Genomic DNA, 19946 nt, shown 5'->3' on the forward strand with positions numbered 1-19946 from the left:
GCGATCTGTCGCATGTATACGACACTCATTGTTTACACAGTGCACAGATATTGTGGGTATAGCGGCTATTCAAAATGGTAATTACTTGCGCGTATCCTGATTGTTTAAACCGATTTAAAGCTAAAAGATTACGTTTGCTTGCGCAAACTCATCCGGGACTTTTCACTGATTTCCCCTTACAGCGTTTGCGTATTCTACGTCAGAACGCGTGCACAAGTTACGTGACTGATGCCAAACTCGTGCTCATGACAGATGGACGTGGCTGTGTATCAAAGGTAAAAAATGATATAAATACTGTTCAGTTTCTCGCAAAAACCGATCGTTTCGTGTCTTAAGACATCAATGTATCGTCACGAGCCGCAGGGTGTAATTTGGATTTGTCTGTGCATGTTTTTGTTTACTTTTAAAGGTTTGGTGCCCATCCACGTCCATGATAAGGCTGGCAGACTGCACCGGTTTTCATTAAAAATCTTCGTTTGTGTTTTTCTGAGGAAACATCTTGGATGCCCTGGGGGTAAGCAGATAAACATCAAATTTTCATTTTTGGGTGAACTATCCCTTTAATTTAGAAAAGGATTATTTGCATTGTTTCTGTGAAAAGGAAAAAAAAGGATGTTTATGTCTTCATATATTAAACGTCAGTGCGGTTTAATGTTGTATGGACAAAAACAGTTGAAAGTTGCAATTTAAGAAAATCTTACAGGTTTGTATGGAGGCCTGTTTCTGCCAATAAAAAATGTAATTGTGACTGATGCGTAAAATGATTGATTCCACATCAGACGAGTGGGGGTTAAAAAGATTATACATTTATTCAAAGTTTTCTAAGGTTATATATATCTTTGAGTACGAAAATAAATGCCACAATTAAAAGAATAGCAGCAATAACAAGAATCACATTATTAATGACTGTTAATTCCATTAATGTAATTTTAATTAAAAGAAATAAACATATTCCAATTCCAAGTTGTCAATAATTAAATCATTCGTCAATCTTATCAAATGAAGTCTAATTAATCAAATTAGAATTAAAATCAAAGTTGAATCAAAGAAGTAAGTCAAATTCAAATAGCAATTAGAATCAAATTAGAGTCTGATCAAATAAAATCTGAGAGAAGTAAGTCTAATAGAAAGTGCATGCAGTATCAGAGTAAAAGATAGAGAGCGGAGAGAAAGAAGGAGTAAGAAGTGTGAAGTTTCCGATCTGCAAGGGGTGCAGGGTTAAGCACTTCTTACACCCTAAAACCAGACAGTTCAGGAAGACATAATTTCCTGTAACAAAGTCTATAGCTCGCTTCTATGTCTATATTTTAGTCAAATTGTTAGTCAGGTCTCAGCTCGTGATCATTTAATGTAAAAGGTGTCATTAATTTGCACATTTGCCCACCAAATATGCAAAAAAAAAAGAGGCACAATTACAAAGAAGTACTTTTTGTTCTAAGAACATCGGCCTGTGTGTTGGAGTTGATGATAGATATGATAAAATGTAGGAAAATAACATAGCTACATAGCAACAGCATACAGTCTCTTGTCATGTCTCAAAAGGTCAGTCAGGGTAAAACTGTTAGGGCATTGAATACATATTCTCAAAAAGATTAATAATGATATAAATATAACAATTCATAAGATTTATTCATAATACAGCTATTAATGCATAATCTTAGATATGAATATGCAAATTCTTGTTCATTTCATAAATAATCACAGAATTCAGACTTGCAATTGGCTGTTCGCAAAGAGCTTGATTGACAGGCCAACCATAATCATAATCTGCCATCTTGTCCGCAAAAACAAATCAGAGAGGAGAGTGGATTAACTTCAGTGCACTTAAACTTGAAAAATGTGCATTGATGTTTTTTCCACAGTTTAAATACAATATGTTCTGATGTTCATTCTTATTTCGTGCTAAGTAAATATGAAAAGACGAGCGGTTCACATGCCACTTGAACTGAGGCAAAATAGAGTTAACGTCTGTCACATTAAAGAGCCACAAAATATTATTTATTGTTTGAAGTTCTAAAAAATTAACAAATTTGTAAGCTGAGACCTTGTTTCATACCAGTTTTTATTTGTGAAGGGTCAATTCAGATTTTTCTTCTCGGACTTTTAGGGTTTATATCTGAGTTGTAAGAATCGTTTTTGTTTTTATTCTGTGGCAGAAACAAGCTTCCATAGATTTGAAACAACATTAGGGTCAGTAAATAATGACAGAATTTGTATTTTTGGATGAACTATCACTTTTTAAATTTTTACATTAGAATGTAATTGATATATGTGACCCTGAACCACAAAACCAGTCTTAAGTAGCACGGGTATATTTGTAGCAATAGCCAAAAAATACATTGTATGGGTCAAAATGGGCCAAAAATCATTAGGATATTAAGTAAAGATCATGTAACATGAAGATATTTTGTAAATTTTCTAACATAAATATATCAAAACTTAATTTTTGATTAGCAATATGCATTGCTAAGAACTTCATTTGGACTTAATTTTGCACCCTCAGATTCCAGATTTTCAAATAGTTGTATCTCGGCCAAATATTGTCCTATCCTAACAAACTGTACATCAATGGAAAGTGACCCTTATGACTGGTTTTGTGGTCCAGGGTCACATATCAGAAATGGGTCTGTGACTTGTATGCATCTGTAATAATTAGTAAATATGTTATACTTATTTCAATAGCCTTGAAATAAATTGAGAAAGGAAGTAGAATATACTTACACAGTTTCAAATCAGTTTAGTCTCAAAGTTTTTATGAAAATGAAACTCGACAGTAATGTCAGTTAGAGAACTCCGTTGAGTCTATGTGGGTCAGTTGCATTTTTGAAACATTAAAACAAGGAAAACAGACTAACAATGACCTGACCCTTCTTAGGCAGCAAACTCTCAGAAATAGTGAGCTGTCATAACACAATTTAGTTTGTCTGTGACCTGTACACAAAACAATAAATCGGTATTTCAGAGTAAAAACAATGCTGGTAATGTCGTCATTACTAGGAATGCAACTGTTAATCCAAGTATCTGCTTGTTTTCTGTTGAGAGGATACGTTTTGGGTCGTTCAGGCTTATTTGCGAGACATATTTGAATGAGAATTGAATGAGAATGGATAGTGCTCTAGAGACCGTTACCTCATCTCTCAGAGCAACAAAACAGGAATCAAGTGAGTGAAACATTGAAAGAAAAAAGAGGTGGGGGGTGGGAGACTGTAAGAAGGAGAGAAAGACAGAAACTCAGAGCAGGATGTTTAAAGTCAATGCCTTGACCTTTCTATAGCGGCTCAACAAACCGATTTCAATTTCTCTGTCAGTAACAGGTTCGTTTTAAACAAGTATAACTGAAAATCTTGACAGAATAAAAAAAATCTTTCCGGATCTCCGAAATGAAAGTAGCACTGACCCTAATAAAAGACCAGTCAGGACATGAAGTGCCGTTTTAGTCCTCACTTCTCATCATTAGTTCCACTCAGTATGCCCGAGCCTGATACTAATGAGGGTCTTGTCTTAAAACACTAGGCCAGCTCTGCATGATGGGAACTGGGCTATTACAGACCTGTCAACCTAGTGCTGAATGCGGCTCCATTCACTTTGTACACAGGGGGTGGAGTGTCGCTGAATATGGGAGAGTACATGTACTCCATGTGTTGTGTGTGTGTGCATGTCCTTTTTATGATTCACTCAGCACTGAATTACAGCCAGATACTCTCAGGCTAATCTCTCCCACTGGATCTATACACACCCCACTGTGGGTGTGGATACACACCCATAGAAGGAGAAAGGCTTCTTTCACACATTCAGATGTCAAGAGCTAAAACAATGTTCTGGCATTTTGCAGAGTAACCACCTGTTGTTGTATGTACACTCTTAAAAATAAAGGTTCCAAAAGGGTGTTTTTTTCAGTGTTGCCATAGAAGAACCATTTTTGGTTCCCCAAAGAACCTTTCAGTGAACAGTTCCTAAAAGAACCATTTTGAAGAGCATTTTAAAAAGAACCTTTTCTGCATTTGAAAGGTTCCATGGACGTTCAAGGTTCTTCACAGAACCATTTATGCCAGTAAAGAACCTTTATTTTTAAGAGTGTATGTGTTTGTGCACAGATACGTATAAGCCGAGCTGTATATTATAATTCCTGCATTCGGGGGACATTTTGAGTCACAGCGATTACTCCTTCCAGGTGCATCCCGATGGGAACACTTGAAGCCTAATAAAATTTACGAAGAGGCAAACACACACTTGAATGCTCAGTCTTCCAGCTTGGAGTTCTCACTGGTCACAGATGTTGAGGGGACATGATGCAATGCAAAGAAACAGATCTCTATCTCAGTTCAGATCAGCACTGCATGAGCAATAACTTGACGGAAATGCAACAGAAAAACAAACCCATGTCAACGAAACAAATTATAGCCTATTATATTACAAATTATATTATGAAAAGTGTATGAAACACTATATAAATAATGTTGAATTGAATATCAATATTTGCTATACACTACCAGTCAAAAGCTTTTAAACAGTAAGATTTTTTTAAAAAGAACTCTTCTGCATTTATTTGATCCAACGTACAGCAAAACAGAAACATTTTGAAATATGTGTACTATTTAAAGTAACTGCTTTCTATTTGAATATATTTTAAAATGTAATTTATTCCTGTGATCAAAGCTACATTTTCAGCATCATTACTCCAGTCTTCAATGTCACATGATCCTTCAGAAATCATTCTAATTTGCTGTTCAAGAAACATTTATTATTATCAATATTAAAAACAGTTGAGTAAATTTTTAACAGGATTCTTTGATGAATAGAAAGATCTGAAAGATCAGCATTTATCTGAAATAAAAAGCTTTTGTAGCATTATACAATATACCATTCAAAAGATTTTTTTTATAGAAATTATAGAAGTTACTTTTATTTAACAAGGATGCATTAAATTGATCAAAAGTGATGATAACGACATTTATAATGTTACAAAGATTTCTATTTCAGATAAATGCTGTTCTGAAACTCTTCTGAACTTTCTATTCATCAAAGAAACCTAAAAATTCTACTCGGCTGTTTTCAACATAATAATAAACAATAAATAATAAAATAAAGTACATTTTAAAATATATTCAAATAGAAAAGTTATTTTAAATAGTAAAAATATTTTACACTTTTTACTGTACTTTGGATCAAATAAATGAAGTCTTGGTGAGCAGTAGAGACTTTGTACACAGGACACAAGACTTTCTTTAACATTACAAATCTTACTGTTCAAAAACGTTTGACTAGAAGTATAAAAGCTGTTTTATGTGTGCTTTACAATTTGACGTTATACAAATCATTTACAATAAAGAAAATTATTGTATAATTTAAATGTTTGATATACAGGTAAGACACCTATACCTCAATTATTCTGATTATGTCCCTTTTTACAAGCACGTGATCCACAGTCATTAATGCGTTTTTTATTCTTCCACTAAACCCATACTTTGCACTGTTTTACTGTCACACCTAAATCCCTGTCCAAGCATGTAATTTGGCCAATAATGGCCAACTTTGGAAGCCTGTATTACAGCAGTTTACACTTGCTACAGTGATATAGCATTTTTCAAATGGCTCCTTTACCACCACCTGTGAATTTGAGAATAATTTAGGTGGTCATGACTGACAATGGACAATATGCAAATTGACCAGGATGCCAGGATTTGAACAATAGGACCCCCACAAGCCAAACACCCTTGTTTTAGCAACAATAACAGTATTCCCCAGCTGGAGGTCTCCCATCCAGGTTATGATAAGGCTCAACCCTTTTTAGCATTAGTGATAGCAGCAAGCTGGCCTGGTTTAAATTTACATTTGATACATGAATGTACTTGAATCAAAACCACTCAGATTATAGCATCAACTGACCTCAAGAAGCGATTCACTTTAGATAATAACAGAGCGACCTCTTCTGTTAGTGCAAGAAACTACCCAGGATACGCTAGAGATGCGTAAAGCAAGTGAAACAATAGCGTCCTCTAACGTCCGTTATTTGAATAAGTCCTCTAATTTATATAAATTACCCCAAACAAAAGTGCACGTTGAACACTGATACAAGATAAACACACTGCGTTAAGATTCAAATCCATACATTTTGTGCTTTGAAAGGCATATAACTTAATGAAAACATTTTTCTCAACATTGTCAGTTTTCGTCTACAAATATAATTGCCTGCGTTGCCAATATTTGCAATCGAATGGGGGTATAGGGAAATATTTTGTGGCCACGAGCTCCATCATTTACTTGTGACAGCGAGGAGGAGCCCGGGCTGTTTATTCGTTCACGTCACTCTTTCTCTCATTCCCTTCTTCCTTCCTTCCTTCCTGCCGAACACAGAGAACCAGACCAGCAACAATTCAAACTAGAAAGCGACATTCAAATCTTCCAAAGTGTTTTCTACGTATACACCCGATTTTTGGAGCGTGGTAAGTTCGACAACAGTCCGTTCATTATTACCATAAAAACAGAAAACGAAACTGATCGTGTAGCCCCCGAAAAAAACCCGGCTGTCCCACTGTCTATCCCAGCGAAACTCATCGATTTCACCGATAACTGGCCTCAAATAATAATGTGCACTCTGAACTGGATGCTGATATTTACATTTCCGCTTTTCATCTGACATCTACATTACGATTTGCGCTCGTATTTCCGAGAGAGCGATTCAGTATGTGGGTTATTTTAGAGAGCCAAAATGTCGCCTTTTTTTTTACTTCCACATTCTCTCATGGCACAAACAGATGGCGTCGGGAGGGGAATGGAGGGAGTGAAAAAGAGCCGCATAAACGAATAGAGCAGGCCACACTCGCCTTCAGTTAGCCTAGCTCTCTGTATGACCGGAGCAAAACTTAAGACAGGCCCATTCTCATGCCGTCTGGATTCAAGTTTCCCTCTCTTAAGTTTCTTTTTTCAACTCTTTACATTTCGATGGAATGTAGCTGTTGATGCTGAAGAATGTGGCTAAGTTATAAGATGTAGCTAGCTGCTAGTGAATTGGCATCTGTTGCAGTTCAAGGGCATTCGTTGCCCTGTTTATTTAATATAAGAGATTGCGAGTGCGTTGTTAAGGTCTTCTTTATAATCACTGCGAATGTTTGTCGACATCTCTGACCGCAGGTCAGGTGCATCGTTGTTACACATCATCTTCAGATCAGCTGTTCTGCGCGCTGGAAGAGTATCAGCATCACAGTTTGAACTTTTTCTATCTGGGTGACAGTTTATGCATCAAGTGTTAAGACTCACCTTGCATGAAGCATGCTGTTTAAATCTGACTTTTGAAGACGAGGTTGTTCAAACATTTTTGTTGATGATTTATATGATTATGAAGTGGATGGTTAAGTGATGGACCAATATGCTGGTTTTTAAATGATGGGCAAAGGCCGATAACTACACCTACCTTGCACCTAACAAAGAATTATATTACCACATGCAGCATAAGGTTGTTTGCAACTATGTAAACGAACCACCAGCGACCAAAGTTGTGTTTATAGCAATGCTTTTTGGAAACACACCTCACGCTTGTATATTTAAGGGATAATGTACATCCAGATATTGGTTATCGCAGAATAAAGCCTGTCAGACTTACTGTATAAGACTGAGGGGCTTTATTTTGCAGTAACAACCGGCTGGATGTACATTATCCTGCTTATGGCTATGTGCCACAAAAATAATTAGACACAAAATATTGATTTGCTTGCAGTTGCTAGCAAGTGGCAAGTTCAAACTAGCTGGCATTTCTCACCACATTAATAATTATTGTGATAAAAGACGATGATTTAAGATGAAACTTCCAAAAACATACCAGTTTGTTAGTTATCTTACAATCTGCATTTGTATGAAACAAATATACCAGAATGACACAAATAAATGTACACAGAAGAATATTGATTTGATTTTTAAGATTTTATAAGCCAACCAAGTGTAAAGCGAAGAAAAAAATATGTTTTTAGCAGGATAATAGTGCCGACTGCAGTTACCCGGATGAGCCTGTGTTATTAGTTTTTACCAGTTGGTATCAGGGAATAACATACCTCAGAATGTGTTGACTGACCAATCAGAATAGAGTATTCCGTATAGCCATGTAATAATAATAGCTATCGTTATGTTACCTTTTGTTTTTATAGTTTCATGTGTGCAAAGCAGTTTCAAAGTCAGTCAAACAACTTTGTAGATTGATGATAATACACATTTGTATGTTTTAATGAAATCTGAATTAATATTGTGAATATATTTTGATTTAATTTATGATATTTGGTGTACTCTAATTTGCACATGTATGTGGTGATAAACAGGTTTGTCATATGGCATAACAGGTAGGCCAAAAATATCAGCTTGTAATACAGTTTTTTATATTCCGTATAATTATTATAAAGACAAAGTGGACAACTAATGTGGGTTATCAGTTATGCTCTATGAAGGACATAATCAGTTGTTTTCACCCAGGAATCTGTAGATGTGAACGATATTAGCAGTCGATATTACCATTTTAACCTTAAATCTAACAGTCAGTCTTTATAAAAGTAGCTCTACTTGAGATGCATTGGCTGGGACAATAGGTTAAATTCTTGCATATGTTTTTGCAATGCTCTATTGTCTATTGCCTATCACAGCACATGTTTTTCATATAAAAATAATGGGCACGATTTGCAGTTTAGACATTCTAACTCTTTAAAGACCTTGCCACATGGAATGACTTTTGTGATGTGATTTTCTTGCTTTGTTCTAATGTAAACCTTATCATGTGATGAGTCCATAGCACAGCATTAGACTTGATTGACCTAGATGCTGTTGGAAACATAGTCCAGTGAATCATGCCACAATGTTCTTTATCTGGGTATTACTCCAGCTACTTGCTGTTCCTTTGCGGATGTACTCTGTACTCTGAAAACTCTATAAATGCATTGAGCATCTCTCTCTGTGTGGCATGTCAAAAATAGCTTCTGTTATGTGGCTAGTATCTATATTAGTTGTACGTTTGAGACAAAGACAATTGCAGAATAAAAATAGCACAAATGATTTTTAAAGTGCCCCTATTATGCCTTTTCAAATATGATATTTCATGTAGTGTGGCATGTAGCTGTATGTGAACATAGACTATCTGCAAAGTTGTGACGCCGACAGTGCACGACAAATTAAGTTTTTGTCTATCAAAAAAGTGTCGGCTCACATTCGCCTAAACGAGTCGTCAGCAATTCGAATCTTTTTCTGTTACGGCCACACGTCACGAGCTAACACATTTGCGTAATGTCCGCCCACGTTCTATGTCGCGAACAACTTGCCCGCCCACAAACAGTACAATTTTCACGATTACATCATGTCAAGAAGACGCTGTATCCTGCGCTGTGAGAGTAAATTTGTTTTATATGCGCTTCTGAAAGATGAATCTACAAAAAATGAGTGGTTAACATTCATTTTTTCAACAACACCACCTCAGCAGTACAATTCCAATCTTGTGTTGTGTTTCGGGTCATTTTACTGATGACTGCTTTTCCAATCTTGGGGAGTAACGTTACAATGCGGGATTCACCAAACGCTTGGTTTTAAAAAATGGATCAGTGCCCAGTTTATTTGGACCGGCTTGCTCCTCTGAACTTCTACCTGTAAGTATGATTAATAATTGATGATTGTAATTTCTAGCGATCGTTCAAAATACGTCTTTGTGTACGTTATGGTGTGTAACAACCCCGCTCATGTCTTGGTAACCGGCTAACTTGCGTTTCTGTAGATCTGTTGTTCTGCTGTGAGTGCAATTGATGCAGCTTGACTGTCTGTCTGCCTTATTAGTTTAAGTAATGATAAACGATGGCTTAACGCAGTGTTATGCATTATACAATGTTGAAGTTAGGGCTGGGCAATATATCGAAAGATATTGTGATGCGCGTTTAGTCAATGAAGCCGGTGCTTTGATTAGTAGTAAATCTCCATCACGTGCGTTCCGCTCAGGTTCCGCTGGAGCGGCAATTGATAAGCAGAGACGTAAATCTCTGACAAGCTACGCCATATCGAGCTTAATATCAGAGATCAGAGATCAATTGTCAGAGATCTCATGACTTGCGATGAAAGACCTAAAACATGACATCGAAAAACAAGCTAAAACAACGTGTGCGATTACGTTTTTACGTCACATTCGCTTTTGTTCATACTATCGGGTAGGTTTAGGTGTAGTGCAGATGGTATGTTATTTTAAAACATCATGGAGCATTAGAGTTATAGCCCCACTCAATGGACATTTCAAGTCAGAACTGTAGTGACACATACAACACCATTGTCACATAAAACGTACAATATGTACGTTCATCTGTTCCAAGGGGGAAAAAAAATAACACTTTTTATCGCGCCACTCAGTGGACATTTCACATCGAATGTGTCACGAAACATACATGGCGGTACATATTTCGCGCATTGCGAAAAAGTTCCCACAGGTACGTTTTCGTCATGAGATCAGGCTGAGCATTACATATGGTTTTTGCTGCCTTATTCATCAACACATTGATGGGTGCTGCATACTAGTTCAAAATCAAAGCGTTGCCCACATTTGATTTGCATCTTCGGAATATTATTCGCTTCTTTGCATATTTCATAATTAATTTGTATTCTTTGTACCAAATTCCCTGGTACTTTATTTTTGTATTACTAGAACATTTTACTGAGATGTGCAGACCTTTCTCAGGGGAGACCCTTTTAAACGTTGTCTTTCTTCCATTTTCTTTCTTCCTTCCCTTACCCCAGTGGTTTGAATTTTCTTTTTTCTTTCTTATTCACTTGTCCCACAACATGCATTCAAACTGATTTAACTTTCCTTATTCTGTTTTCTTATTTTTCATCCTTCCCTTCTGCTGTGATTCTCTCTTTTTCTGTCCTTTCCCATTCCACTCTTCCCCCCTCCCTCATCTTTCTCTCCCCTCCCTCTCCTGTTCTCTTTATCTCCTCCCCTCTCTCCCTCTATTGCTCTCTCACCATTTGCTCTCACAATACATCCCTCCCTCTCTCTCTCTCCCCTCACTAGTAAAGGCTTCTCTTCTCCTCCCTCATCCCTCCATTTTCTCTTCTTTCACAATCCTTCTCTTTCTCAGCCATTTTATATGGAGGTATACCTACTGATCTTAAATCCAATCAAAATCAATACCCACTCAATAATTGCAAATGAACGTAGCAATAAGGTGTAATTATATCCCACAGTTATAAATGAACTTTAATCACTTATCAACAATGGGACCCATTCATGAATCACAAGCAGAATGAATTTGTGTGTGGATGAGTGGTTCATAAAACCATTCTTACATAAATTGTGACTTCGTAAGAATGGCTTTACAAACAATTCACACAGATTTGTTCTCGCTTTTTTAAATGAAAATGGGTGCATATTTATTTTCATATTTATTTATATAGTTATTTAGAATTATTTAAAAGAAATAATGCCAGCTGATACAGCACAGCCTCTCATACATTATTGCGAATTTATTTAAATACATCTTGTAATTAACGATTTTGTCCATATCAAGTTTGTTAAAGTTGTGATGTAACAAAAGTAGCAACAGATCTTTTCTTCTGTATTGTGAATGAATGGTTTTGCTTTTTGTTTAGTTTGCGCATGTCTATAAATATCTTTTGGATGTGTGTGAGAATCATGCAGACTGAATTTGCACACACTCACATGGAAAGTAAGGGTTATGAAGAACAACAAAGCTTAAATGCATCATACCAGCACATAAATGCACGTTGCATAGTGTCTGCTGAGCATTTAAACAGAGAGACATGCTGAACGCCCCTGTTTCTCAGCGCACAGGCCAAAAGGTCCTCGTCTGGCACAGACTCTCTCAGAAGTATGCATGTTCGCTCATCCTCTGTTCTGTCAGCCTGCCTAGACTCTAGTGTGTATTCCTCTTTTATATACTTTGTTGCAGCTTCCTACTGTCAAGTACATCTTTGTGTGCTTGCTGTGATGTAAATGTATCCATATATGTTTGTGGCTCAGCCCGTAATCGTTTCACAGCATGAATGTTTGTGTTTTCAAACATGTTGTTTCACAAGAGAATGTCTGAGTAAGACAGTTGGAGAGAGTATCAGAAAGGGACAGAGAGAGAAAGAACAAATGAAAGAAAGAAAAAAGAATGAAAAAGAGGGGGAGGGAACGAGGGAAAAGAGCACTGTGTATGTGTGTATGCTCGCTTGCGCCAGAGAAAGAGAGAGAGACAGACAGAAAAAGAGAGAGGGGAGTGGGGGAGGGGAAAGCAGAGAGAGAAATAGAGAGAGAGGAAAAAGAGAGCACACATACACAGAGAACAGAGAGAGAGTGCAAGAAACAGAGGAGAGAGTGTCTGTTCTGATACAGACAACATATAATGTACGAAGGGGAGGGCAGCGGGTGAATTCGAACCTGTGACTCTGCCTCAGGATGAGATCTCTCAAACACCTGAAGCCACAAACCAAGAAAAATGTGGTGAGTTCACCTCGCAACTGCTCTAATGCCCTCTGAGGGTTCAGTTTGTTTAGCAGATTGTTTGTTTATGTGTGTGTGTGTGTGTGTGTGTGTGTGTGTGTGTGTGTGTGTGTGTGTGTGTGTTTAATTTAGTGGCCTGATCAAATGGCTTTGGAATATTTTTTATATATTTGATTGCTTCTTGTTTTAATTAACGTAGTGTTTTATTTGCACTGACTATTTTATTATTTTTGCTTAGTTTAAAAATTCATCAGCTGCTTTCAGTCTTCTTTGTCTCTCTTATACTCTAATCCTTTATATTCCCTTTCATTTTTTAATCTCTATTTCTTTCTCATTCTCTCTCTTTCTTGCTTTCACTCACTCATCCAGCCACTCTCTGCCCCTCCCTCTCTCTTTCTTCTTCTCTTTCTGTTAACTCACTCATTCTCCCTGCTGTCTGTTTCTCTACCTTCTCTTTTCCACAATCTGTATCATCTCCCTGTCTTTTTAAAGACCCTGTCTTAAAAAAAATTCAGTTTGTCTTGAAAATGCCTACTAGCATAATTATCATTACATAATTACTTTTGTTACATTATTTGCAGTACACTCAGATAGTGTCCAAGCAGAATCCTCCTTAAAAGGGTCACCTGTCTGATGGAATTTTGTGTTTTTGTGTTGAGTAAGATGGAAAGGTAGCAAGTATAAAAATTTTATAGTGCTGAATGGGTTACCTTGTTTTAACCTGGTAGTTCAGCCAAAAATGAAAATTCTGTCATCATTGAGGGTAATACAGACCCTCATGCCATTTTAGACCTGATTTACTTTCCTGTGCAGAAAATAAAAAGATTTTAGGCATTTGGTCCATAAATTGGAAGTCAGTGGTAACCACAACTGTTGGGTTACCAACATTCTTCAAAGTAGTATTGGTTTGGAATGACATGAGGGTGAGTAAATAAAATTTGGGTGAACTATCCCTTTAAGCCAGGGTTGCCAGGTTTTCACAACAAAACCCCCAATTGCTACTCAAAACTAGCCCAAAAGTAGCCCAATCACATTTCACTGGGTCCCCCAGTGAAAATCTTGTTCCGGGGGTAAAATACAAGTTTTTTTTGGCGGTGTTTCCCTGGTAAAATGAGCATTCCAGGAGCTAAACATTACGTTATTGGGGTCGCTTCAATCCTCAAACATGAAAAACAATCGGCGGCAACAGCATTAAAGTAGCCCAATTCTGCAGAAAAACCTGTGGACTTGGCAACACTGCTGGAAGTGTATTTTTTGCCCCACTAGTGGCATCAAATAGTATTGCAATTGCACAGGCAAACATTGGTTTAGCCAGTTTTGTGAGACGGGGATGGGGCTTCTTTTATAAACTATGCCAGATGAGGGGAGTGTTTGAAAGTTTGGTTTGGTGCCAATAATGCAGTTAGTAGGCAGTCTTACTTTTTAGCTTATTGACATTCAGATCACAAAAGTACTAAGAAGTGTACAGTTTGCATGTACATGCTGATGTTTATGGTAGCAGGCAAAGATAAGTAAATTACAGCGTGTCCTAACTACATGCGGCGTGACAAGCAATTTGGCTGTACACATTAAACAACGCGACAGCGCGGCATGACAGAATCACTGAAATATCCCAGCCATTCAGAAGCACAGAAATGCACTGCACTCTTACTGAAATTGACAAGTTTATAATCTAATTTATAAATATTAAACCTTTTTAACATTATTAAAACTACATACTGAGTGACTGACACCATGTTATGGAAAACACTTTTTGGTTCACATTTGTTGAGTTTTATTTGTTTTACTGTAGTTTTTTTTTGTTGTTGTTGTCTTATTGCTTGTACTTAGTTTCTGGATTTGTAATCACTGACTTGTTTACTTGTCTTTAGGGATGCTCATATTGACCGTTTAACCGTTAACCGACAGTCAGAATTTTAACCGACTATTACTATCAGTTTATCATCAAACGGTTTAAATTTATTATTTTTTTCTATTTTTATTTTTTATTTTTTTACGTTTGCTGCATGGTGAAAAAAAAAAGTTTACTCACGGGAGCGTGTCGAGTGCGGCTGTTCAGACATATTTTGCTGAGTAAGCACCTGCTTTACCTTCTCTTAGTTTGTGTAACTGATGTAGTAGCCTATATGCAACACGATGGCAATGGCGATATTGGGTTACCAGAGAATGAATCCATGAATAAACGTATTCAAATTCTGAATTAATTATAGTCAAAGACTATAGAATACTTTGTTATAGTCTAACAAGTGTGTGCTCCCCTTACAATCACTGGAAGGCTGTCACTCATACATTACTGTAGTTCATCTCAACCTCACAAAGTTAATAAAAAGTAATAAAATAACCTTTACACTGTACATTTATTCTCTTATTCTTATTCTGTCTACACTTTATTTGTTTTTATGAGAGAGTTCGCGGAGGTGTAGAAATCAGCAAAACTGAAACCTGCACTTTGAGTGGTGAGTGGATTGTAACATAGCCTCCTCTGATTGGCCACAAATCAACAGATATGTCTGTGATTGGCTATTGAACGCTGTGAAAACACGTTTCTCCACATATGACCAGTGGATGAAAAGACCCGAACCGCAAATTGAAAGGATTTTTATGATGTGTTTTTGTCGCGGATCTAACAGGTAACAGGCAGCGTTCCAGTCTATCCGTACATGATGTACTTTCTTATTGTATACATTTTGAACACAAAAAGTGTTACGTACTGCAGCTTTAAAGCAAAAATAAATATATTGTGATGTATATCGTCACTGTGAAATAAAATTACTCATTGTGATATGAATTTTTGGTCATGTCGTCCACCCCTAAGGCCTACCTACTACTAAACTAATCTGTATCTGTTTGTGTTTTAAAGGAGGAGAAGACACAGCGGCTGGTCAGATGTTACTCTGAGGCCATGCACCAGCAGATGGACGCAGGGACACAGACAGACCCTGTGGTGGTCCTGTCACTGGCCCAAGCTGCTGTGTTGGGACTCATCTCCCAGAACGAGGTCTTTGGCGCCACCATCGCCCCCAACGGCTTTTACACCGGAGACCCCAAAGAGTCCCCCGCTCCACCAGGTGAGAGAATGGACTATGAGTACGCTGACCAGCTCATAGGTGCCAACGGCGACTATCTTGGGGAGAATTTGGGCGAGGATGGGCACATGCACTCCAGCTGTGCTGAGAGAAGGTGGCAGGGGCAACCCGAAAACACCAAACCCCTTGTAGGGCACCAAGACATGACATTACATGTTAAAGGAGAGGCTGTGACCCCAGGTTTGCCCTCCTGCACTCACATGATGAACAATATGGTGCCCAGAGAAGGCATGCAAATGGTTGACCCCTCCAGCTACAGGGTCCTGCCCAAAGCCCAACCCAACAACAACTGCTGCTCCACCTGTGTCCGAGACCCCAAGAGTACGCATCCTCCACCCGACCCACATTTACATCCTCATTCCCATGGCCACAGTCATGCACCTCATGAGGTAAATTCACGCAACAGGGGCCACCCACATGAAAAAGGAGTAGATGAGGTAAATGAGGACAGGGACAACGGGAGAAATGGCATGGGGAAAGCAGGAACCGGCACAGAGGAAATTAGCAGCTACTTTCAGCCGAGTGAAGTCAGCTATGAAGGTGGCGAGATGGAAGGGGTTGGAGACTTCGATGAGAACAGCGAAGGGATGTTCTGGACAGAGCCAGTGGAAGGAGAGGCACCCCGTGGCCGCCGTATTGACCGACTGGACATAAACATCCAGATCAACGAGTCATACTGCGTGGATGTCGGCGAGGGCCTAAAGCGCTGGAAGTGCCGTATGTGCGAGAAGTCGTACACCTCCAAGTACAATCTGGTCACGCATATTCTGGGCCACAATGGCATCAAGCCACATGCATGTCCTCACTGCGGCAAACTCTTCAAGCAGCCCAGCCACCTACAGACGCACCTGCTGACGCATCAGGGCACGCGGCCACACAAGTGCACCGTGTGCAAGAAGGGCTTCACCCAGACCAGCCACCTGAAGCGGCACATGCTACAGCACACCGACGTTAAGCCCTACAGTTGCCGTTTTTGTCGCCGTGGTTTTGCATACCCCAGTGAACTCCGTGCTCACGAAGTAAAGCATGAACGAGGTCGCTGCCATGTTTGCTCGCAGTGCGGCATGGAGTTTCCAACCTATGCCCACCTTAAGCGTCATCAGGTGAGCCATCAAGGACCATCCACCTTCCAGTGTAGCCAGTGCAACAAGTCCTTCGCCTACCGCAGCCAGCTGCAGAATCACCTGCTGAAGCACCAAACGCAGCGCTCCTTCTCCTGCAGTCAGTGTGGCCTGCAGTTTCTTCAGCTGCATCAGCTACGCCAACACTCCCTCACACACAAGACAAACAAGCCTCAGGCCCGTGCTACCAAGGTACAGTGAGTAATAGTATGCTTTTGAAAAACCATGTATGTTTGCTGTTGTTTGCTATGGTGAGGTCACATCCTACTTTTTTTCCCCAGTACATAATAAGCCATTGTTTTAATTACTGGTATTAGCTAATACTAAATAACTTTGTGTATTTACAGTTTAGACTGTCATCTAGCAGTAACTAAGCCGTGTTTTCGCAAGGTTTTCTGGGGCCTCAGTACAGTTTATTGCATTGGGCCCCCTGGGAAGAAATCATGTTTCTGGAGGGTTCTCTTCAGTAGGAATCACGGGGTCCCTCTTTTTTTCCCCCCACAAGCGAAAATGATAGAAAATAACAGTTGAATTTATAAAAATTACCCTGTTCAAAAGTTCTACTTGATTCTTAATACTGTGTTGAAACCTGAATCAGGTCACACAAATTCATTTTTTTTGTATATATGAACACTTTCCAACAATGACTGTATGTTTTTAGGATCCATCTTTTCACACTGAGAACAACTGAGAGACTCATGCAGCCATTACTGAAAGTTCAAACGCTCACTGATGCTTCAGAAGGAAACATGTTGCATTAAGAAAACTTTTGAACAGAATGAAGATGTGTACATTTTTCTTATTTAGCCTAAATACCATATTTTATTTTATTTAGTACTGCCTATCCGAAGCTACTTACATGTTTTCCAAAAGACAATATAAGTTACATCTTCAAATTCCAAAAGTTTTCACTTGTATCATTTTTTTCCTTCTGGAGCAGCAGTGTAATCGTTGCATATGAATTGTCCTTAGTGTCATACAATCATACAGTCATTGTTCGAAAGGGTTCAAATACACAAAATGCTGAAAAACCAAAGAATTTGTGGGATCTTAAGGGGTTTTTCTGAAGAACAGCAGGCGGTTTAACTGTTCAGGACAAACAAGGAACTCATAAACAACTATCACAAAAAAAAAACCAGATGTGAATCCATTCAGGTAACAACACAGCACAAGAATCAAGTGTATGTAAACGTTTAGACTAGGGTATTTTTTATAAATTTAACTATATGTAAACATCTTTTATGTAAAAGATCTTATTCAGTTAAGAACTAAATAAAAAAACATGAATTTTGTATGATCCCTCTTATTTTGGTAAAGAAATTAAAATATAATACAGTGTATACACTGCAGTACAGTAAGGTTTTCTAGATGTTAATTGTTTAGATGAATTATCTACTGCTAATGTAAAATTCTAAATGATTTCAATGATCTACAATTTCTTCACTTGTTTGTGCTTGTTTTTACCAGGGAACAAAGGGGTTTAAATGTGACGTATGTGCCCGAGAGTTTACATTGTCTGCAAACCTGAAGAGGCACATGTTAATCCACGCCAGTGTCCGACCATTCCAGTGTCATGTGTGCTTCAAATCTTTTGTCCAGAAACAGACCCTCAAAACTCATATGATCGTACACCTGCCTGTGAAACCCTTCAAGTGCAAGGTAAAACTTCAGATACATCACACATCCTATGTGACACGTTCTCCATCAGGTTTGTAAAGCTCTTTTGATTTGTTTTTCACAGGTGTGTGGAAAGTCATTTAACCGAATGTACAACCTCCTGGGCCACATGCACCTGCATGCAGGCAGTAAACCCTTCAAGTGTGCATACTGCTCGAGTAAATTTAACCTGAAGGGAAATCTTAGCAGACACATGAAGGTCAAACACGGAATGGACGTCTCTCCAGATGGACAAGGTGAGAAGAACCCAACAGTGTCTGAATAACATTCTCTAACGTGGCAGTAAAACCTTATAATTGTCTATCTTTGATTTTCGATACAGATGGCCCACCAGACATGGAGCCCCATGAGGACTATGAGGATGAGAACTTCAATTTCACAGCACCAGAGAATATGGAAAATAATGATGCGCCAAACCTAACTAAACTCTCTGAGGTGGCCATCCAGGAACTTGACTATTATAACTTTGGGAAGGATGTGGGAAACTACAGTACAGCATAAAAACTGTTTGAATTGAAGTCAGGTTAAGTAACAAATGGCCTGTGCTGGCACTTATCAACCAAGAGTTGATTGAGATGTTGCTCCATGAGAACCACTGCTCACCTTTTTGAAATTATTAATGAGCAGGTAGTTGGAGGCCATCTTGACCTCCTGCAGTTGATCTCATGGGGTAGCCACTCCTGTCCTGTCTCTAATGAAACGGACCGATAGTTTTGCGAAGAGTCCTTTGACTCCTTCCAGCTCAAGCAAACATTGACGCTGTATTTTTAGTATGTTGTGGATCACTTGGTTACATTAATACCTGATACATTAGCATCATAAAATGCAGGTGCATACACATGCAAACTGTGCTCCAAATCTAATTTTGGTTGGGAATATGGGAATAGCAGGTGCATGCAGCCTTGTGGCCTTCATCGGTTTGGTACCTCAGAGCAGTCTATTACCTTATTTTCATTTATATTGCCTTCACTTTCGGTACCTCTTAGAAACACACAAAGAGACTCCTAGCTTAAAACAAACAAAAAAAAAACATGTAAGGCCCATGTAAATGGTTGGATATCTGCATGAAATAGGCTTGTGTGGGGGAAAAAAATAAATAAAATAAAGAGTAAGAGTGTATCTGGGCCCTGTGTACCAAAGTTAGTGCTCTTCGTCTGGTACAGGTCCATACGCTGCCCATTCCTGAGCACCACTACTGTTGCCAGAAAACTTCATCTAAAGTTTGTTTTAACAACCTATGAGTGGAGAATTACTGTTCTGTTGTATTGATTTGCTATTTATTTTGCACTTTGAAAAAGCCAACTAATTACTTATGATGAGCCTCTTTCATCACTGACTGTTTGAGTTCTGGTATAATTAAAAGAGGTAAAGCCTGTGTCACATTCATAGCAAGCTGTTTCTCAAGGCAACTCTGTAGATTCTTAAATAAACTTGTTTTTTGAAGTTCTTCTTTTGTAAGTATGTGTATTGAAATGAATGTTTTGATGGACAAAGTGCTCAACCGACTGTCAGATAACTTGGTTTGTAGGTGAATTTGGTATGAGAATGTGTTATATAAAAAAAAAATACAGGTACAAATCAAAATCTAGGTTGTTACTGTACCAAATG

At 38.3% G+C, this 19946-nt stretch overlaps 1 protein-coding gene across 2 annotated transcripts; it reads left to right on the forward strand.

The window, feature by feature from the left end:
* The first annotated feature begins 6340 nt into the window (after positions 1-6340).
* Positions 6341-19785, forward strand: znf710b (zinc finger protein 710b). Of its 2 annotated transcripts, none has more exons than XM_073837115.1 (5): positions 6341-6443; positions 15315-16853; positions 18129-18320; positions 18403-18574; positions 18661-19785. In XM_073837115.1, the coding sequence occupies exons 2-5, from the start codon at positions 15357-15359 to the stop codon at positions 18837-18839; spliced, it is 2040 nt and encodes a 679-aa protein (XP_073693216.1). In that variant the 5' UTR covers positions 6341-6443; positions 15315-15356; the 3' UTR covers positions 18840-19785. The 2 variants fall into 2 exon arrangements, with proteins under 2 accessions (XP_073693216.1, XP_073693215.1); XM_073837114.1 differs by lacking the exon at positions 6341-6443 and adding an exon at positions 10956-12454.
* The last annotated feature ends 161 nt before the right edge of the window (positions 19786-19946 follow it).

This window comes from Garra rufa, chromosome 3, assembly GCF_049309525.1.
Source record: "Garra rufa chromosome 3, GarRuf1.0, whole genome shotgun sequence".
Classification (NCBI taxonomy): Eukaryota; Metazoa; Chordata; class Actinopteri; order Cypriniformes; family Cyprinidae; genus Garra; species Garra rufa.